The 23,401-nt window shown below is 36.0% G+C and overlaps 1 protein-coding gene and 1 pseudogene across 3 annotated transcripts in view; both read left to right on the top strand.

Moving 5' to 3' along the window:
• Positions 1-23,401, top strand: part of FRMD6 (FERM domain containing 6) — a 117,601-nt gene that overhangs the window by 59,330 nt on the left and 34,870 nt on the right. For all 3 annotated transcript variants that reach the window (XM_069082237.1, XM_069082236.1, XM_069082238.1), the window contains 2 exons: positions 18,913-18,992; positions 19,545-19,621. In XM_069082237.1, the coding sequence (XP_068938338.1) occupies positions 18,913-18,992; positions 19,545-19,621 (157 nt within the window). The remainder of the gene's footprint in view (positions 1-18,912; positions 18,993-19,544; positions 19,622-23,401) is intronic.
• Positions 1,234-18,971, top strand: LOC138156908 (host cell factor C1 regulator 1 pseudogene; annotated as a pseudogene).

The following is a 23,401-nucleotide window of genomic DNA, read 5'->3' as shown; positions in this document are numbered from 1 at the left end:
TATTCTTAGAAGTATTCAGTATTAGATTTGATAAGTAATTACCAAAATAGATATCTAATATAAGTTTTAACCCTTTAATCACTGTGAATTTCTTGGGAGACTTATGTTTTAGGATCAGAGATCAACTATTAGTCTGAAAATAAAAGTTGATTACTAGATAAGTATGTCTGCTTACATCTGTATATTTTATTTTTTAACAAATATTCATTTTGCTTTTGATTTTTATCTGGGCTGCAATTGTAAATGAACAGCTAGATGTGGTGCATTAGATAGACTGTCAGTCCTGGAGTCAGCAAGACTCATCTTCCTTAGTTCAAATCTGGCCCGAGACAATTACTAGCTGTATGACCCTAGGCAAGTCATTAAACGTCATTTGCCTCAGTTTTCTCATCTATAAAATGAGCTGGAGAATGAAATGGCAAACCATACCAGTATCTTTGCCAAGAAAGCCCCAAATGGGGTCATGAGGAATAGGACGACTAAAAATAGCTGAACGACAATTGTAAATACAATATTTTTATAGTTTAATTTTATTTTCTTTTTAAAAACACTTACTTTATTCTCTCTGAAGTTTTTTTTAACTTTGCATAACAACAAATTACACAAATATTTTAGATTTTTTCCTCAGTTGTATAATAATAACATCCTTTGGAAATATAGGGCTAATTTTTTCGTTTGTAATTTATATAGTAGATATTGTCATTTGGAGTATGTAGATTCCATTGCCATGTGTTTGTGGAAGAGTTGAGCATAGAGTTCAGCCCTCTTTCATATACCTCTCCAGTGATATTTATTATTTTCCTAGAGTTACTCCCAATTGACTTGGCATTTTGAAATCACTGAAAAATTTTGCCAATTCACATTGTTCATCAGCATACCAAGACTTTTTTTTCTTTAAAGAACATTTCATCGTTCATCATATGAAATATGTCTGATTCACTGGTTTTGAATCAGAAGATGTGGATATATGCATGTTGGCTCCAACTTTATAATCAGGGATAAGTCACTAACCTTCTATGGACTTCATCTTTCTGAAGTGAGAATGAAATGAGAGGATTAATTTGTATTAATTCTATCGGTCTAACTGCTCTGAACCTCAGTTTTCTTACCTGTTTTTAATTATTGGGAAGAAAGCCTGGTACTTATGTTATTCACCTTAGAGTTGCTGCTCAAGTTTGATAGCATCCACTTTGGTATTACTCTCCCAAACACTCTTGCTCATAGTTTGGAGCCATGAAGAGTGAAATCTCAGGTTTCCTGTGCCTGACTGTGAACCACAACAGGCCTCCACAGGTATCCATCCCATTAACAATCTGCAGATGGACTCAGGTTTTAAACAAAGGCATTTACTCAAATGTCATAACAAGAATAGTAATTCTGAGACATACATCCTCCTTATAAATCTAGGGTAGTTACCACCTTTACATACTGTGAGGGATGCAAAGATCAAGATGTGGTCACTATCCTTATGAAATGAAAACTAACCATGGTCAGTTTTTTTCAAGGTTTCTAACAGAATACTCTTTTCTTCTGAAATTTATGAGGACAGAAAAATGTATACATATAATAGTGGTGGCTATTCCCCAGTTTTAAGTGGTCAAAGAGTATGAATAAACAGTTATCAAATGAAACACTTCAAACCATCAACAACTGTGTGGGAAAAAATGCCCCAAATCACTAAAAAAGAAATGGGAAACCACTCTCAGTTTATACCTTAACCAGCAATTATTTATTAAACACTTACTTTGTGCCAGTTACATTGCTAGGTTGTGGGAATCAAAAAAAAACTGAAAAAAAATATCCCAACTCTCAAGGAGCTCACATTCTAATTGGGGAGACTGGGAACACTTGCTACATAAGAAGGTGGGATTTGAGCTGATTCTTGAAGAGTGTCATTGAAAACAGGAGGAAGAGATGAAGAGGGAGAGCATTCCAAGTATAATCAGTAAAAAGGCACAGTCAGGAAAGTGTCTTATTTGAGGAACAAGGAGGCCGGTATAGCTGCATCATAAAGTATGTGGAGATGGTGGAGAGGTAGGAGAGGGCAAAGTGTAAGAAGATTTGAAAGGTATGAAAGAATCAGGTGGGGAAGGACTTGAAAAGCCAAATAGAATTTTTAAATTTTATTTTAGAGATAGTGAGCCACTGGAGTACTGATTAAGGAGATGATAAGGAGAACCCTGGAAACCTGTTCTTTAGAAAAATCACTTTGCTAGCTTAGTGGAAGATATATTAAAAGGGACAAGACTTGAGGCAGTAAAATCATCATGAGTCAAGACATGAGATGTTGAGGGCCTGCAGCAAGGTGGGAGCTATGAGACTATAAGATCTCGTGAAGCTGAAAATGTCAAGACTTCACAGCAGATCAATATGGGTGGTGAGTGTGAGTCAGGAGACTAGATTTCAAGTCTGAATGACTGGGAGGATGGTGGTGTCCTCATTAGTAATAGAAAAGTTGGGAGATGCTATTGTGGACATGTCGAATTTAAGAAGCCTGTAGGGCATCCAGTTCAAGATGTCTAAAGGCAATTGAATTTATAGTACTGTATCTCAAAAGAAAGATTAGAGCTGGACATATAGATCTAGGAATCTGCATAAAAGTGGTATTTGAATCAGTGGAAGTTGATGAGATCACCAAGCAAGACTTTAGAGAAAGAAAAGACAGAACCTTATGAAATATTCAAGTGGATATGATCTAAAGATAGATCCAGGAAACCAATCTCCTTATCGAGAAACAGTTACTTACAACATTGGCAAAGATGATAAAAGAAGAATATGGCAATTGTTGTATGGGCTGAGGCATGACAGTTACAATAATGTAGTCTCTAGGGAACTATGAATTCATTTAGCCATTGAGGAAAACTTTTTGAAATAATAATAATAATTATTATATATCAGTGTCATACTATTGTAAACAACTCATAACAGGCCTTCCTAGGAATAGTTTTGTGCTCTTCAGCACAAGAGTGGAGGACTAGACATTTTCTCTGATTCCCATGACCTATCAAATGTCTCCAAAACAGAAGTTATGCACCAAAGATAAAGCAACTTCAGCTATGTCCATGGTCTTGTATCAGACTTGTACAGCTTGGCAATACATAGGAGCCAGAATTAAAATAAGTTACACTTCTTTGCAGGCTGCAGATAGGTTTTTAGCAGCTTATTTTTCAAGTAAAGATATAATTAGTGATAGAACTAATTCTCAAAAACAATTTTTTTATTGGGACAGAATCCAGAAATTGCAATCAGCAAACACTTCTTTATGAAGTCACCTTTGGTAAAAGATTTCCCAGTATTAGCAATTTGGGGGGGGGGCAGTTGGGGTTAAGTGACTTGCCCAAAGTCACACGGCTAGTAAGTATGTCAAGCATCTGAGGATGGATTTGAACTCAGGTCCTCCTGACTCCACGGCCAGTGCTCTAATGTACTGCACCACCTAGCCACCTCTAGCAATTTCTTTAGAAATCTGAAAATTAACCTTAATAGCCACCTTATTTTTTGAGTTTACTTTCTTGAAAAACCATTGTTCCCCACTGAGATTTTTCAACAATTTGGACATTTTAATTTGTTTTTCATTGGTGTTGGATGTTGTGATTTAAAATGACAATGAATATTGTATTCCTTTGGAACAGCTATTACTTTTTGGCAAAAAGAGCACAATATTTTGTCTCACTTGTAAGTAAACAAGTATTTGTCCACTCAGGATTAAACACTCTGTGTTCTGATTCATTCTTCCATTTCTTTTTATCACCAATTTAATAGTCACCCCAAAAACCTTAATGTTAGAACCAAAAAAATCTCTACAGCAACTACTCATATACAAAGAAATACCGGACCTTGGTAGAGAGCACCAGACACTCATGTAATTGGAGAGCAGCTATGTAGCAAGGGAGGGGTAGAAGCCCTTGCATTGTTGCCGCTCATCACATAGTGGATGTCAGCTGCATGGCTGTACTCATTTTGTCCTGTTCAGCGCCAGTAACAACCAAAAACACAGTGAAAAGATACAACTCTTGCACCTCTCAGATTATAGACAGACTGAGGATGGTTGATTGCCATGGTGCACATGACAAACAGGAAAGAAAACCACCCACCAGGTTATGTGACAGACACAATACTACTGACTAGTGGAAGCCAGGTTAAGTGGGGCACGGACAAAAAGTACTTGTTACATCTTTACTTTCTTTCACATTGTCTGCATTTTTTACTGGCCACCCAAAATCTTTTGGTTGGCCATTTGTTGTACAGCCTTGTCTAGGACACTTAGAATAGTAAAAAAAAAAAAAACAACCTGACATTGACCTTGAAATCACTTAATATCCCACTCCCTGTGCTGTCAGTGGCAAGACCCAAGAACCCTATATAGACTTATAACAAAACCCTTTTCTGTACATTGGTCCCTCCCTCTTTCCAGTGCCATTGAGACTCAGGCTCCAAGCTGTGGAAGTTTGCCCAGTTAGCCAGTGTGACCATAGCCTTTCAGGAGCAAAAGCCTGATGAGGGCCACAAACCTATAGCAATAGTGATGCAAAGCTTTGAACTGCTGGTGCTACAGCAGACAACTCTAATATTAGTATTAATAATCTAGACAATACTAAAAGGCTGTGAGAGCTCTTGGTGCTAAGGCATTCAACCTTGTAGCACTAGTGTAGCAGGTCACTGGGTCATCTAAGGAACATAGGGAAAAACAGGACACTGTGTATATGATAGGTAGGCAAGGGAAGCTGAGCAAACTCTGCTACAATTGAGGGGGAAAAGCAGAGCATCCAGCTGGGGTCAGTTTTGACCACCCAGAAATGACTTGGAGTAGAGACATAGTCTAGTGAACCAGAAATTGCCTAGCATGGGAGGAAGTTGAGATACTCTGAGATCCAGTTCCACAATCAGGGGAATCAGAGTCAGAAAGTGAGCAGTAAGGAAACTAAAGGGGTGAGGGTATGGGACTTAAATTACTAGATATCTCAGGAGGAAGGAAACTCAGACCTTGAACATAAACAGATAAATCAACAGGAAAAAGAGTACATTAGTAGAAAGTACGGCCTTCCAGATCTAGTAAGGGAGTTCAGGAATCTCTAAATAAATATTGCAAAACAAAGGAAATGATCCAACACTTGATGAAACAGAGGATTCTGTGGAATTTGAGAACACAGAACCACAACAGGCTTTTCCTGAGTGGTTCAAAAGAGAAACCAGAATTGTGAGAGCAGAATTTATAGACTGCTTAGCACATAGAAAGGGCAAAATTAAAAAAAAATTAGAATCTGTGATGGCAAGTCTCACCAGGGAAACAAAAGAGAAAACAATAATTTGGGAATGCACATATAAAGTGGACGTCATAGAAGAAGCAAAAACCACTAACATTAAAAGAAAATATGCTGTCTGTGTAAGCAAACTCTACTGATCTTGAAGACAGGATGTAAATAGAAGACCTAAGGATTATAGGTTTCCCCAGAAGAACACAACAGGACAAAATAGCTTAACATTGTAATGTAGGAAATAATATAAAAACTACCCAGAACTTCTGAACATAGAAAATGAAATACTATTTGAAGTAATTTAATTTCTTCAGATCATCTGCAAGAAAAGCAAAAGCAAACAAACAAAAAGACTACATACTCCAAGATACATAATGGTTAAATTTGATAATTCAGAAACAAATTTTAGAAGTGTTAAAGAAAAAGATTTTCAGATAGAAAGGAAAGAAAATTTGAATAACACAAGATTATTCTGCATGCAAAAGAAAACATAGGAAGAAACAGAATAATGGGTTCTAAGTATAACCATATATGAAAAATAAAAAGGATATTTAACAGTAAACTGAAGAGATTATACTTTTGGAATACCCCAGATAGCCAAAATGCATAAATGCAGCAGGCAAGTACAGCATTAGCAGCAGAGAGATCAGTGAGAAACTTCCTTTTTTTTTTTATTTTAAATCTGACTTGATTAATGTTAATGTTTTTTTTCTATTACATGAAAAAAAAATTCTTAATATATAGTTTTCAAAAATTTGAATTCCAGATTTTCTCCTTCTCTTCTCTCCCCTCTCATTGAGAAGATTAACAGTTTGGTATAGGTTATACATATGCAGTCATGCAAAATTTATTTCCATATTACTAATGTTGAGAAAGAAAACAGACCAAGGGTAGGGGGAGAACAAGAAAAAAAAAGTTTAAAAAATGTATACTTAAATCTTCAGTCAGACTTCATCTGTTATTTTCTTGGATGTGGATGGCATTTTTCATCATAAGTCCTTTGGAATTATCTTGGATCATTGTATTCCTGTATTCATAGTTGATAATCACATGATATTGCTATTACTGTGTACATTGTTCTGGTTCTGCTCACTTCACTTTGTATCATTTCATATAAGTCTTTCAAGGTTTTTTTCTAAAATCATCCTGCTTATCATTTCTTATAGCACATAGTTTTCTATCACACTCACATACCACAATTTGTTCAGGCATTCCCCAGTTAATGGGCATCCCCACAGTTTCCAGTTCTTTACCACCACAAAGAGCTGCTATAAATGTGTGTGTGTGTGTGTGTGTGAATCCTTTTACTTTAAAAAAAATCTCATTGGAATACAAGCCTAGCTAGTACTGGTATTGCTAGGTCAGAGTATACAGTATTATAGCTCGTTAGTCATAGTTCAAATTGCTGTCTAGAATTCTTAAATCAGTTCACAACTCAACCAACAATGCTATATAGTGTCCCAATTGTCCCACGTCCCCTCCCACATTTATCATTTTCCTTTTCTGTCATTTTATCCAGTCTGATACATGTAAAAGTGATCTCTCAAAGTTGTTTTAATTTGCATTTTTCTGATCATTAATGGTTTAGAGAATTTTTCAAATGACTAAAGATAGCTTTGATTTCTTTGTCTGAAAACTGCCTGTTCATATCCTTTGACCATTTATCAGTTGGGGAATGACTCAATTCTCTATATATTTGAGAAGTGAGGCCTTTATCAGAGAAACTTACTGTAAAAATTTTTCGTGGTTATGATTATTAACTATTTTTCCTGTTTATTCTTCTCTCTCTCTTTTTACCCTGTCCATCCCCAAAAGTGTTTTTCTTCTGACTACTACCTCCTACAATCCACTCTCCCAACACTCAAGCCTATTCTGCCCTTCTACCATCTCCTTCCCCTTCTACTTTTCTGTAGGGTAAGGTAACTGTTTTATACTAAACTGAGTATATATGGTATCCTCTTTTAGAGTTCTGATGAGTCTTTCACCACTCCACTTCTTCCCTTCCACTTTATGAACTCTTTTGAACTTCTTCTTTTATGTGAGAAATATTACCCGTTCTATTTCTCCCTTCCTCCTTTTCCCAGTGCATCCCTCTTTAGTACTCCTTAATTTTCTTTTTTTTACATAATCATCCCATTATATTCAATTAACACCCATGCCCTCTGTCTATGTACACTCCTCCTAACTTCCATAATATTGATAAGGCTCTTAGGAGTTAGAAATATCATCTTCCCATGCAGAAATGTAAACAGTTTAACCTTATTGAATCCCTTATCATTTCTCTTTCCCAATTGTCTTTTTATGCCTCTCTTGAGTCTTATATTTAAAAGTCAAATTTTCTATTCAGTCCTGATCTTTAGATCAGGGAATCCTTTTCAAAATCCTCATTTTCATTGCATGTTCTTTTTTTTTTCTCCCTTAAAGAATTATACTCAGTTTTTCTGGGTAGGTAATTCTTGCTTCTAATTCTGATTCCTTTGCCATCCAGAATATACTCCAATCCTTTAATGTAAAAGCTGCTAAGTCTTGTGTCACTGTGGCTCCACAATATTTTAATTGTTTCTTTCTGGCTGCTTGCACTATTTTCTCCTTGATCTGGGAGCTCTGGAATTTGGCTATAATATTCCTGGAAGTTTTCATGTTGATGTCTCTTTCAAGAGGTGATTAATAGATTCTTTAAGTTTTTGTTTTACTCTCTAGTTATAGGATATCAGAACAGTTTTCCTTGAAAGATCATGTCTCTGTCTCTCTGTCTCTGTCTCTGTCTTTCTCTCTCTATCTTTCTCTCTCAGACTCTTAAATCATTTCTTTCAGATAGTCCAGCAATTCTTAAATTACCTTTCCTTCTTTTCTGGGTCTACTTTCCAGATCAATTATTTGTCCAGTGAGAGAGTTCACATTTTCTTCTTTTTTTCTCCTTTAATTTTATTTTTTTCTTTATTTGTCGTGGAGTTATTAGCTTCCACTTGCCCAATTCAGATTTTTAAGAAATTGTTTTCTTCTGGGGGTGGGGGGCGGGCCTGGTGGGCAGAGCCAAGATGGCAGAGTAGAAACAGGATTTCTGTGTGGCTCCAGCTTCCACCTCCTCCAATACATGTAAAAAATGACCCTAAACAAACTTTAGAGCTGCAGAACCCACAAAGTGACAGGGAAAAACAAATCTCCTGAAGGAAGCCCAGCAGGCCAGCAGGAAGGGTCCATTGCAGCATGCTGGGAGCCAAGCACAGTCCAAACTCAGCTGCAGTTTTAGCCCCAAGATGGCCCTGATCAGAAGCAATGGCTGGAGCAAACTTCACGAGAGTAAATCACCAGCCACTGTAGTGCTATCCAGTTTTCTCACTCCACAAATGCCAAAGTAAAAGGTCATTGCGGAACTTTGTTGGGAACAGGGGGGGCGCGGTTCAGCTGTTGCCCCTGAAGTGAGAAGCAGAGGAGATGTGGTGGCTGCAGCCGCTGCCAGGTAGCTGCTTCTGGTGTTCCTGGCCTGCAGATTGTAGGGGACCAAGCAACCATTCAGAGGGCAATTGCTTTTGCTTTGTCCTACATGGATCTGGATCGGGGTCTTGAAGTGCTGGTCCTGGGGTGTGTGACCAGTGAGCAAGAGAGTGTGGGGGTTGTGAAGAGGGCACCCATCTGATAGTTCCAGCAGCTGTGAAAACCCCAGCAATTTGGGACATAGCTCTCTCCATTCTGGAAGCAAAGTTCTACTGTGGCAAAGAGCTAAAAAGTCAAATAATTGGCTGCCAGTATGAGCAAGCAGTGGAAGTGCAAACAGATGATAGGATCCGTTTTTGGGGACAAAAAGGCATGGAGCAGGAGGAAGTCAGCGAAGTCAGAAATCCTGTATCAAAAGCCTCCAAGAGGGGGGAGGAACCAAGATGGCGGCATAGAAGCAGGAAGACTCCCCATGCTCCCCCCATAACCACCTCAAACACCCATAAAAATAACTCTAAACAAACTTTAGGGCTACAGAATCCACAAAGTGTCGCAGAGAAACAAACCTCCCACTGAAGACAACCTGGCAGACCAGCAGGAAGTGTCCATCGCAATGTGCTGGGAGCAGAGCACAGGCAAATGAGAAAAGTGGAGGAAAAACTGGGAAGAGAAATGAGAACAATGCAAGAAAATTATGAAATGAGATTCAACAACCTGACTAAAGAAAATAACACCTTAAAAATAGACTAACTCAAATGACAAAAGAGGCTCAAAAAGCCAAATGAGGAGAAGAATGCCTTTATAAAGCCAAATTTGCCAGATGGAAAAAGAATCTCAAAAGCTCACTAAAGAGATTCATTCCTTCAGAATTAGATTGTAGCAAATGGAAGCTAGTAACTTTATGAGAAATCAAGGTACTATTAAAAAGATCCAAATAAATGAAAAAAATAGAAGGCTGTGTAAAATATCTCATTGGAAAAACCACTGACCCGGAAAATAGATCCAAGGGAGATAATTTAAAAATTATTGGACTAACTGAAAGTCATGATCAAAAAAAGAACCTAGAAATCATCCTTCAAGAAATTCTCAAGGAAAATTGCCCTGATGTTTTAGAACCAGAGGGCAAAATAGAGGTTGAAAAAACCCACTGTTCACCTCTTGAAAAATATCCCCAAAAGAAAACTCCTAGAAATATTATAGTCAGGTTCTGGAATTCCCAGATCAAGGAGAGAATATTACAAGCAGCCAGGAAGAAACAATTAGAATATTGTGGAAACACAATCAGGATAACACAGGATCTGGCAGCTTCTACACTGAGGGATTGAAGGGCTTGGAATATGATATTCCAGAGGTCAAAGGAGCTGAGATTAAAATGAAGAATCATCTACCCAGCAAAACTGAGTATCATGTTTCAGGGGAAAATATCATCATTCAATGGAATAGAGGACTTCCAAGCATTCTTGATGAAAAAACCAGAGTTGAATAGAAAAATTTGACATTCAGATACAAAAAGTAAGAGAAGCATGAGAAGGTAAACAGGGAAAAGAAATCATAAGGAACTTATCAAAGTTAAGCTACTTCTGTTACTACATGGAAAAACGATAATTGCAATTTATTAAACATTTCTGAGTATGAGAATAGTTGAGAATAGAAATATATATATATGTATACATACATATATATGTCTATATAGGAGGGTATATGGGCATATGAATACATATGTGAGTGTGTGTGTATATGTGTACAGGTATACATAGAGGGCACAGGACTAATTGAATTGGAAGGGGTGACACTTAAAAGATGAAATTGAGAAGTGAGAGAGGAATATAATGAGAGGAGATGGGGAGAGACAGAATGGGGTAAATTATCTCATATAAAAGAGGCAAGAGGAAAGTGTTGCAATGGAGGGGAAGAACAGCAAGGCAAAAGGGAACGAGTCAACCTTATTCTTATTGAGTTTGACTTAGGGAGGGAATGACATACACACTAAATGGGGTATCTCTCCCTGCAGGATAGTCGGGGGGGAAAGGGGATGAGAGCGGGGATTATGGAAGGCAGGGCAGGTTGGGGGGGAGAGAAGTTGGAAGCACACACTTTTGAAAAGGGACAGGGTCAAAGTAGAGAATAGAACATTTAGGGGTCGGAATAGGACAGAGGGCAATGTAGTCAGTCTTTCACAATATATCCACTATGGAAATGTTTTGCATAGCTACAAATGTACAACCTATATTGAATTGCTTATCTTCCCAGTAAGAATGGGTAATGAGGGAGGAAGGGAAAGAATCTGGAATTCAATATTTTAAAATCAAATGTTTAAAAAAATATATATTTTATGTGTGTGTGTATTTTTTTTTTACATGCAACTGGGAAATAAGACATACCAGCACTGGACTGTAGAGATCCATCTTGCCCTACTGGAAAGTCGGAGGGGGGATGGGAGAGGATATAGGAGAGAGCAGATTGGGGGCAGGGGCATAGAGTGGGATCACTGTTTTGGAGTGGTGGGTAGGGGAAAGATGGGGAGAAAATTCGTAACTCAAAATCTTGTGAAAATGAATGATGTAAACTAAAAATAAACATAAAAATTTTTTAAAAGTATAAAAAAAGAAAAAGGAGGTGGGGCAGAATTTGCATTGTTCCTGTGAGTGAACCACAATAGAAAAGAAGAAATCAAGGTGCAAAATCCATATGGCAGAGGTAAAAACTGACTATGGGGGAGAGCCCTTGGAAGCAAGCCTTGATTGGGTGAGAAATTCAGAGAAAAGAGAGATAATTACAAGTTTTGTAAATCAGAGAATGAGGGTCTAGAGTAGACAGAAATAAGATGGACAATGAAGACAGTGAAGTCCTGTTTGGAAAATTAAGAAATTAAATTTTAAGAAATGAACCAGATTCCTTGGAGGGGAGGGGAGGGGAAGGGAGGAAGAGGAAATCTTTTGGGAGGGAGGAGTAGAATTAAATAACTAGATAAAGACAGAAGAGGAATAGAAAACTTGTAAGGAAAATCCCAAAGGGAAAGCAAAAAAAACAAAAGAAAGGGATCAAGGGTGAAGTGAAGAGAGACAGTGGGAGTAGAGCTACCTTTAGAAAGATTAAGGTAAAGTAATGCAGGAATATTGTACTGTGCTTAAATAGAGAAAGATGGGAGAAAATATAAACCTAACTCACCACTTTAAATATGAATTAAATAATCCAATAATATGGAAAAACCTTCACTGTTGTCTGTAAGAATCACATTGAAAAAAACAAAGACCTATACAAAATTAAAAGTGAGGATATGGGGAAAAAAAATTACTTTATATCAGTTCAGTCCGAAAAGAACAGGAGTTGAGATCATCCTAACCAAAAAAAGCACGTACATTCAGAAAGTAAAAAGGGATTAACTAGGAAGCTGTTGTTTGTCCTTTGTTCTCAAAGAGGACCTTGAAATCAGGGATGTGATGCCATGATAAGAAAGTGAATTAGATTTAAGTGAGGGAGGGCTGTACAAAGTCACCACCCTCACTTTCTCCTCTCAGGCCATATGGGTCAAGTGGCCATATACAGATCAGGACAACTGAAGATGGTCCAGGATGCAGTCGCTCAAAGGAACCATAGAAAATAAACCAATATTAGTAATAAATATAAACCCTTCAATCACCTTAATCTCCAAATCATCTGAGCTGAAAGAAAGCATAGTAAAAAGAAAAAAAAATAATTAATTGTGTTGGAGTCTTTTGTGAGAATACTTAAGTAGCCCTGTCTGTGTTCTGGAAAAGTCTTAGTAGAGAAACAAAAAGGAAAGTATGGAACTGAAAAAATGCTGGAGAAACGAGTTAAAAGACATGGAATCTTCTAAATGGAACATAAATCTCAACATCACATGGAACTTTCAAAAAAATTTGACTGTCCTAGGGCACAGAGATACTGCCAACAAATGTCAAAAGGCATAGAAAGTTAACACATACGTTATATACTATAACATAAAAATAGTAATTTGCCTAGCATCCTCAAAGAAATGATAAAAACTCAAATAGAGGCAAGAATGAAATCCTGAATAATGATGGAGCAAAGAACAAATCAGAGAAACTTTTCATAGTTATATAGAAGAAAATCATACTGATGAACCAAAATGCCAAAGTTTCCATGATAAAGCTAAAGCAGTCCTCAGGGGGAAAATAATATGTGTACAAACCTATATTAACAAAATAGGAAAAGAGAGGTTTAATGAACTGCATATGTATTTTAATGAATTTTAAACCAATGAGTAAACCTAAAATAAGCATATAAGAAAAAATATTAAAATCTAGAGGGGAAATAAAATTAAGATAAATCCTAAAGAATAATAATAGCCATAATAAGTAATATAAATACATATACACATTTAAGTGAAGAATAATAAATATAAATAATCAAATAATGCTAAATGAAACTAAAATGTTTCTGTCTTTAAAATAAAATTGAGAGGCTCCCTGTGCCCCCGTTTTGGGGCAACAGTATCTGAGCCTCTCTTACCCACAGGTTCCTGGAACTCCCTGATCCTTCAGATGCCCATAGAGCTGGGCCACTGAACTGGGGACTAGAAAGACCCCAGGGAAGCACAGGGGCCAGACAGGACCCTGGATGCCTGCTCCCTTCCCCAAGGAAGTCAGCCCCAGAGCACCAGTCAGTTGCTGGAGGAGGATCAGGACTCTCTTCAGAAGCATTTCCTGTCTCAGGAGAACATGGTTTCCCGTTTTTCCCACTTCAGCCTAGAAAATGATCACGCCTCCTGTGGCCCATCAGTAGCTTTCTCCATGGGCACTCCAACCCACCTGTGATCAGGCCTTTGGAAGACTCTATTCACTCAACTGAGCATCTTGAGATCCTCTGCCCCAGTCTCCTGCTGGCTCTGAATCCCCTCTCAGAGCTACACCTCTGGAATGTCCAGGAAATCAAATCCCAGAAACCCTTTGGCTGCTGATACTGGGGGGCTCCCAGGTATACCAAAACCCCCATAGTGGGGAGACATTGGAGCTCTGAACCTCAAGCAACTGCCCCTCTCCCTCATGACCTCAAGCCTCTCAGGGCCCCCAAACTCAACTCCATGAGTTGGAAATGGGCAGAATCTGGCCTTCTCTGGAAACCATAGACTCAAAAAAAACAAAGAGGGTCTATACACCCATATATTGTACACAGAAATAGAGAAGAACACACTCAAATTTGAGATGTCTGTTACATACATACACACACAAATTCAAGACGTGGTGGAAGAAATAGAACCATAGACTGTCCACTGTGAGAAACAGAGGGTAAGGAACATCTTAGGGGATGGGGTGGCTTGCATAACAGGGGGTCTTTGTGAAAGCAAAATAAAGATTGGTGGGCAATAAAAAAAATAAAATAAAATTGATAAACTTTTCTAATCTGATTAAAAAGGAAGAACAACAAATAAAATAGTAAATTGGATAGGGTGAAATCACAGCAAAGCCCAAAGAAATCAAAAGAATAATTATGTGCTAAGAAAACAGAATATGGAAGATTCCCATCAAAATATAAAATATTTAAACTCTCAGAAGACCAGATAAAGATCTTAACCTAACCTCAGAAAGAAAATAGATCTTGCTGTAAAGGAACCACCACTGTGGGGAGGGAGGCATTAAAAAAAAGAAACCAACCCTGATCATTACGGATTCACAAGGAGAATCCAACCAAACTTTTAAAGAACATAATTTCCAAGGTATTCTTTTTTCCCCCCACTTAATAGTATTTTTTTCTCTTACAAGAAAAGATACCAAATTATTCTTAAAAATTGAAAAAGAAGCATTGTACCAGAATCTTTTTATGAGATATAATCCTAGTACCTATACCAAGGAAAGATAAAACACAAAAAGAAAACTGTTGGCCAGTATCATTAATGAATATTGACTCACATGTTAAACAAAATCCTTTCAAATAGACTATAGTCTTTTATCCAAGAAATCATTTGTTATGACCAAGTGGGATTTATGCCAGAGATGCAAGGATACTTCAGCATTAGTTAAGCAATCAACATAATTAATCATTAAAAACCAAAACATCCAAAACCATGTGATCATCTCAATAGAAGTAGAAAAAGCCTTTGACAAAGTAAAGTATTCTTTTATGCTAAAAATTCTACAATGTGTAAACCTAGAAATGCTTTTTAAATATATATGTGTAAAATGCAAATATCTAAAATAAAAAATAATCCTCATGGAATGAGGATATACTAGAACTTTTTCCATTAAGTAGAAGAGTTAAGCAAGGGTGCTGACCGGTTTCTCCCTGCTATTATTTAATATAGTTCTTGAAATAACTTATCTTTTTTTGCTGATTCTGTGATTGCTTACTTGAAAAATCCTAGGGAATCGTAAAAAGTACTAATTGAGCCAACAGTTTCAGCACAGTCTACAAAATAAGCCCTCAGAAATCTATGTAGTCATAAAAAAAAAACAACCCACAAGAAGTAATGATAGGGAAATTTCATTCCAAATAACTACAAAAATGCATAAAATATCTGGGGGGTGGATGTACACAAAAGAGTTATATAGATTCAGTTACAGTGTTTCTTAAAGATGTAAAGAGCAGCAAATAGTTGGAGGAATATTTTTTTCCTCATGGGTGGACCATGCCAATCTAATTAAAATGACAATGGACCAAAATTATGCTTTTAATATTAATAATTACAAAATTAATTTGGAAAAACAAAGATTCAGAATATCAAGAGATGATAAAAATAAGATGAAGGGACAAAGGCCCGTCCATACTTAAAGCTATATTATAAAGCAGCAGTTATCAAACTATCTAAAGAATAGAGACGGGGTGGCGAGGTGGCACATTGAATAGATCACTGGCCCTGGAGTCAGAGGACCTGAGTTCAAATCTAGGCTCAGACACTTCACACTAGCCATGTGACCTTGAGCAAGTCACTTAAACCCCCTCCAAAAAGCAAAAAAAAAAAAAAATGAGACAGATAGAGGAAACTGACAGGATAAAAGAGAATCAGAAATAATCAATAACTCAGTACTTGGTGCAGTAGAAAATATAAATTACCTAGGGGAAAAAACCCTTGTTTGATAAAAAAACTTCTGGGAAAACTAGAAATCAGTCTGGCGGAAATTAGACTTCTACCTTAACACCTTACACCATACTGCACAATATATTCTAAATGAATATGCAATTTTAATATTAAAGATTATGCTATTAAAAATATAAAAGTGAAACAGAACAAACTGGTTAGGAGATGTATTCTCAACCAAACAAGAGATAGAGGCAATTACAAAAGATAAAATAGACAACTTTGATTACTTAAATCTATTGGAAATGGTCAAATGGGAGAAAATCTTTGTGTCACATCTGATAACGGTTCAGTCCTTGAGATACACAAAAAATAAATTAGATGTAGACATAGGCAGCTAGCTAGTAGATAGAGTACTACTGGCCTTAGAATCAAGAAAATGCAATGTACATAAGTTCAAATGCGGCTTAAGACACTTAGTAACTAATGTGACTCTGGGCAAGTCACTTAACCACTTTGCCTCAGTTGAAATTGCCTCTGTGAAATGAGCTGAAGAAGGAAATGGCAAACCAGTCCAGTCCTTTTGTCAAGAAAACTCCCAAAGAGGTCATTCTTGGTGACCCCATATCTGACACCAGTCAGATATGACTGAACAACAGAATAACAAAAAAGTTGTGTATATGACTAATAGCCATTTTCCAGTAAACAGTTTGTAAAAGTATATGAGCAAACAGTTCTTAAAAGAATTACAAATATTCACAGCCACATGAAAGAATGCTCCAAATCACTAATAATAAGAGCAATGCAAATCAAAACATCTTTGAGTTTTTACCTGACACCTTGTGAATTAGCAAAAGGCAAATCATTGGTGGCAATATGAAACAGTATGACCAATTTGGAATTAATGAAAATAAAGTGACAAAAATGTCCATACTCTTTGAAAAGACTGCATTACTGGACTTTATAACCCAAGGAAGCCATTAATAAGGAAGTCTCCATATACTTCAAAATATTTATAGCAGCAATTTTGTGATACCTAATCATTGAAAATAAAGCAGCTGCCCATCAGCTAGGGAATTGCGAAACAAATTTTGGTACATGGATATAATGGAATATGACTGTACATACTAGTGAATGATGTATATGATGAAGGACCATGACATCAGGGAGATGATAACATGACTTGCAGTTGACATTGATTTGAGTGAGGGAAGGCTGTGCAAAATTACCAGCCTCACTTTCTTCAGAGCCGTCTGGGTCCAGTGGACAGATATTGTGATCAGGACAACTGGAGGTGGCCCAGGATGCAATGAGAGAACTTGGCCCTTTTAAGCTAAGATCTTTTCAGATTCTCAGTTTGAGTGAGGCAATGCCCATTCAATGAATAGGCCCCTTTAAGAAATTAGTTAAGGGATGGCCCCTTTAATCATGAGAAAAAAAAAATCAAACTGGGAGAGGAAGATGATTAGGATTCCTGGCCAAAAAGAGAAATAATTACTATTTACATTCACTCTGAGTCCAGAGGGCCCAAAAAATAACCATTAAGTGATACTTGGGCAGAGACCTACTGTCACCCAATATATGAGATCCAGAGTGAATTGGGTTTAAGCTTGGTCTTCCAGAAAAAAATCTAGCCGGTAAACCCCAAGTTAGCTAGGTAGCTTTCAGCCATCAAAATTTACCTTCCTTTGAACAAAACAACTTCAGGTAAGGGAAGAAGAGAGGACAGATTGAGTTGCCCTACTGGAACTGGCCAGCTGGGTCCCCATTGAGGCAGTTTGGACTACTCACAGGTTGTAGTTTATCTTTCATTCTCAAAGAGAACCGTGGCATCAGGGAGATGATGGTGTGACTTGCAAATGACTTTGATTTGAGTGAGAAATGGCTGTGCAAAGTTACTAAGCCTTACTTTTTCCTCCAGAGCTATATGGGTCCAGTGCCCAGATACCAATCAGGATGACTGGAGATGGCCCAGGATGCAGATGGCCCTTTTAAACTGGTCTTTTCAGGTTCTCACTTTGAGTGAGGCAATACCCATTCAGTGTGTAGGCCTCTTTTAGAAGTAAGTCAAAGAATGGCCCCTTTACATGATGAATAAGATCAGTTGGTTGGTTGTTGTCCTTCCTTCTCAAAGAGGACCAAAATGACATCACTATACTAGAGTCATTACGATGTGTCTGACTGTAACTGATCAAACCAAAATGAGCTTGGAACGTTCTACCACAGGTTGGGCACAAATAGCACATGAGCATTTGGGATGGATTTTCTAAATTTACACATCTTGCATTTCTTTTGAGCTACTTCAATTCTAGTTTGCTTATAGAGTACAGTACCTTCTCTAATGAGGGCACACCATGGTGAGCGGTCCTGTGTCAGTGTCTTCCATGTCACACAATCAGTTCTAAAGTTCTTAAATCACTTCTTCTGACCACGATGTAAATGCTTGCCCTGTGTGAATTTTCCATAAAATAGTTTTTGTTGGCAAGCATACATTTTGCATTCAGACAATATGACCAGCCCGTTGGAGTTATGATCTCTGATGAACTGATTCATGAGCTGATGCATAATGAACATAAAAAAGCAATGAAAGATCTATATGAACTGATAAATAAGGAGAGCCAAGAAAACCATAGTAACTAAAATGGTATAAATGGAATAAACTACATGTTAAAACATCAAATGTTAATATACTAAAATTATAAAGATCCAGCAGAACTCAAATGAACCTGTCCTTTCATGGAGATAAGAGGTTTGCAGATGTTATGCATGGTACAGAATTAAAGACCTTTTTAATCAGTTGTGCTGATTTCTTTTTTTCTTTAAAAATACACTTTGTTATAAGGGATAGCTGTCTGGGAAGAGGAGTGAATGAGGTATTCAGGTTAATTATAATGATGTAAGAAGCAGAAAGTAGTACTATAAATGTATTTTTTAAATTCACATTAATTATTGATGTACCTATTTGTACTTATATAAAAGATAAGTAGGGGGTCCTCAGAAATTTCTGTACATTATAGCAGTGTTTCTAAATGTCTTCTGTATAAAAGAGAAATCCAAACATCTCATTAATACTTTTGTCTTAAGATATCTTTTAGAGTAATATGAAATTATGGTGCCTTAACATATTCTATAAAGTTAGTTTTCATTTATTCTTTTGTGTCTTAATTTTAAAAAATTATACTCATTTTTTTCTTTACCCTCTTTGTCCCCAATTTTTTGATACAGATAATGAACATGTTTACATGGAGTTATCACAGAAGCTTTATAAATACTGTCCAAAAGAATGGAAGAAAGAGGCCAGCAAGGTATGGCAATAAGAAATCACTTTAATGAGATTATACCCATGAGCCAGTTATTTTCATTTAACTCACTGTTTCAAATTTAGCTGTTCTAAATTAGAGACAAAGTAAAATAGGGCCGCCTGCTGTTGTGAATGAAAAATGAAAATGAGTCATATTAAAATTGTAAATGCCAAATGATTTAAATATCATTGGTCTATTGCTAATCTTAGGTATTTTGGTTTTTTTTTTTAACTAACAGTTTAACAAAAAATAAACTATAAGTATCATTGAGGGATATTGCTTTGAAAAGGTCACAACAAATTTTAACTTTAGAATTAAGTGATATGTTAGAAATAGCAATTTGTAACCTTTTTTGACTTTAAAAAATATGGACTTAGTAGTACATGATGTTCATAAGGGATAATTGGCTTCATATTAGCAATCATCAATTCATACTATAGAGCTATAATAAGGTAATGTTTTGTTATTTTCAGTTTTTGAAGCTCCTTATTTTGAAGTTCTCCTTACTTCATTCTGCATATATCTAAATAACATATGTATGTCTGTTTATTTTAGGGTATTGACCAGTTTGGTCCTCCAATGATCATTCACTTTCGGGTGCAATATTATGTGGAAAATGGCAGGTTAATAAGGTATGGACAAACTAGTCTAGATCTTTATGTCTTTTTAAAAAAAAAACAATTACATAACATTTTGAAATATTAACTTTAATAAGATTACTAATGAATTTATAATAATTTATATTGTAATTTATAATTCCTATATTCTAGTTTTCAATGACAAGTCAGTCATTAGCCAGATACAGCTTTTGAAGGTGTCAGAAAAATCTCAATGTTACAGTAAAGATATAATGCACAGAAAAATAAAGATTGTAATAGTTATTTATCTTTTGCTTTACAAGTTTACAAAGCACATAGATATATCTTTATTTGATCCTCAAAAAATGTTATCTAGTAAAATAAAATTACCTATAAGCTGTAATCATGGGATAATACTTTGATTTTTAGGTCTTGCTTTCAAAATTTATAAAGCATTTAATGTATATTCTCATTTGATCCTTTTTAAAAAAAAGTCCATTGGGATTTTAGCAAAGAAAAGCAACTTGTAAGCTAGCTAGCTATTCTGAATAATAGTTCCTACTTCATGAGATAATGCTTTGATGGGAAAGGCAAGATAAGTGTTTTTACTATAATAAGAAAAGAAATTTGAAAATTATTCTTCCTATTGTAATTGTAATGTTTAATAATACCAAGCCCTTTAAAATAGCTAATACACAAGTATACTAACTATTTAGTAACCATTACCCCCCACTCCTCTACCACTTGCTGTTTCTTATAGGTGACATTCTTTCTTCTCCCTCCATGCAGGAGGCATAGAGTGCTTTTCCTTCTTACCATTCAGAGTTCAGAACAAATTCCACTTCTTACATACCTTTTCTTCTGCTCTCCTCGCCTCACCGTTCACCAGTTATTAGCAAACTTGCTCCCCTAATTATTTTGTATTTGTTTGTTATATATTTTGTATAATGTACTAGTAGAACGTAAACTCTTTGGGGGTATTTTTGCTTTTATATCCCCAGCATAGTGTCTGACACATAGAAGGTGCTTTATAAATGCCTATTGAATAGAATTGAATCATATACTCATTTTACAGATAAGGAAACTGAACAAATCATTTCATTTCTCAGAGCCTTAAAGCCTCATAATTAGTAAATGACAGAACACAAACATAAACATCTCTTTTCATTCTGAGCCTAGTGCACATTCTCTTACACCTACATTTCCTCTCTAATGGAAATATTTATTCTCCTATGGTAAATAAGAGCTTGGAATCAGAAAGAGAAAAAAAACTGGATTCATAACTAATTCCTGATACTTGCTGTGTGATCCTGAGCAAGTCATTTAATTCATGTTACCTCAGCCAACTCCCTGGGGCTTAACCACTAATTGTAGATTGTGATCTGCCTTGGTGGCTCTGTGGATAAATTTGCTACATCAGTAAATATTAGATTTTTCATCTTATTTCTGTAAGGAAAATGATGAAGACAGACCATCTGAGGTAGTGTGATACAGGGGAAGAAATATTAGATTTGAAGTCAGAGGACCTGGTTTCAAATACCAGCTGTTTACTACCTCTGTGACCTTGGGCAAGTCGTTCTCTGGATCCTACTCTCTTGGTCTCCACTACCTCACATATAAAATTTATTTTATTTTATTCTGAACTTAAGAAATGAAACAAGGGACAGCTTGGTGTCTCAGTGAATAGAGCACAGGCCCTGGAATCAGGAGGACCTGAGTTCAAACCCACTGTCAAACACTAGACTCTTAACTAGCTTCTGTGACCTTGGGCAAGTCACTTAACCCCAATTGCCCTGCCTTCCCTGCTCTGGGAAAAAAAAAAAAATGAGACAAGCATTCCCATAGCATAGTAGAATAGGAAAAAAAAAAAGATGATTGCACATGAAACTGCAAATCTGTTATGTACTACTTGCTATTCCTTTTAAATCTATAAAGTTATCTTATAACCTTATTTTTTTTCCCTCTTCCCTGTCCCTTTTCCCCTGCCCTAGAGATAGCTAATGCACGAGTGTGTGTGTGTCTGTGTGTGTATATAAAATCATTCTCTACATACTTCTGTTTATCAGTTCTTTCTCTGGGTATTTCAAAGTTCTTAAAACTATTGTGGTTACTATATATGAACAATGTAGTTCTGCTCATTTTGCTCTTCATTATTTTATACAAGTCCATGGTTTTTTAAAATCACTGAGCTCATCATTTCTTATAGCACAAAACTTACTCCATCACAATCATACACTAGAACTTGTTACAGCCATTCTGCAATAGATGGGCATCCCTGCAGTTTCTAGTTCTTTGCCACCACAATGAGAGCTGCTATGTTTTAGAATATATAAGTTCTTTTCCTTTTTTTCCTAATCATCTTTGGAAACAGACTTAGTAGTGTTATTGCTGAGTCAAAAGGCATAGGCAGTTTTATAACTCTTTGGGCATAATTCTGTATTGCTCTCCAAAATGGTTAGTTCACATTTCCACCAACAATGAATCAGTATCCCAATTTTTTCACATCCTCTCCAATATTTGTTGCTTTCCCCTTCAATTGTTTTAGCCAATCTGATAGGAGTAAAATAATATCTCAGGGTTGTTTTAATTTGCATTTCTATAATCAATGATGTTTTAGAGCATTTTCATATGGTTATAAAATTATTTTGATTTCTTCACTATCCATGTCCTTTGACATTGGGGAATGACTTGTATTCTTGCAGATTTGAGAAAGTTTTTTTATGTATTTGAGATATGAGACCTTTTTCAGAAAAATTGTCTATAAGTTTTTCCTCAGATTTTCTGCTTTTCTTCTGATCTTCACTACATTTATTTTATTTGTACAAAAACTTTAATATAATCTAAATTATTCATTTATACTTCACACTTCTCTTTATGTTTTATTGATTCATAAATTGTTCATTTATCTGTAACTCTGATAGGTAATGTGTTCCATGTTCAAATTTTCTTGTAATATCTCTATTTATATCTAGGTCATGTATTCATTTTTACCTTATATTGGTAATAGAATAATGGTCTGTGCCCAGTTTCTGCTATCCTGCTTTCCAGCTTCCCCAATAATTTTTACACTTAAGTCTTTACACTTGTCAGACACAATATTACCGTAGTCATTGCTGCTGTAAATTGTGTGTCTACTCTGTTCCACTGTTCTACCTTTATATTTCTTAGTCAGTACCAGTTTTGATAATTACTGCCATATAGTTTAAGATCTGGTACTGCTAAACATCCTTCTTCTATATGTTTTCTTTGATATTCTTGACCTTTTGTTCTTCCAAATTCATTTTGTTATTATTTTTTCTCACTCAGTAAATTTTTTTTTGGTATTATATTTAGGGTGAATATTTAAGCTATTAAAGTTAAATGGTCTTTTTTTTTAATATTGGTTCTGCCCACCCTCAAATACTTTTGAGGTTTTTTTAAACTTTAAGACTAGGAATACAAGCACATCACAGGGCCAGTTATGCTTTCATTCATAGAATCTCCATGGCTTTATATTTGAAATTCAGCATTAGTCAGGTTTCTACAGCATGAAGTATTGTCATTGAAACCTAGAGGAATGAGAGCACAAATTCATTGCCGTGTGGGAACTTTAGGAGCAATTTGGTCATAAAGGAGAAGAACACAGAAATAAAGACAGTACTTGTGGTTTCATTATTAAATTTGGAGACCATCTTTTAAAAAAAACTTATACTGGGTTTTATTACTGAATAACTTTTGAATATTAAATAGCTCATTGAAAATGATGATTTAGAATAAACTTTTAAGTAAAATAGTCCCCTAATATATATGTCATGTGTTTCACTTATTTGTTTTTAAGCCTAAAGAAACATGTAA

The sequence above is a fragment of the Petaurus breviceps genome, unplaced genomic scaffold (genome assembly GCF_028583685.1).
Source record: "Petaurus breviceps papuanus isolate PSGF00001 unplaced genomic scaffold, PetGlider_PUasm1.0 164, whole genome shotgun sequence".
In the NCBI taxonomy this organism is placed as follows: Eukaryota; Metazoa; Chordata; class Mammalia; order Diprotodontia; family Petauridae; genus Petaurus; species Petaurus breviceps.
This window is presented reverse-complemented; position numbering and strand designations above follow the sequence as displayed.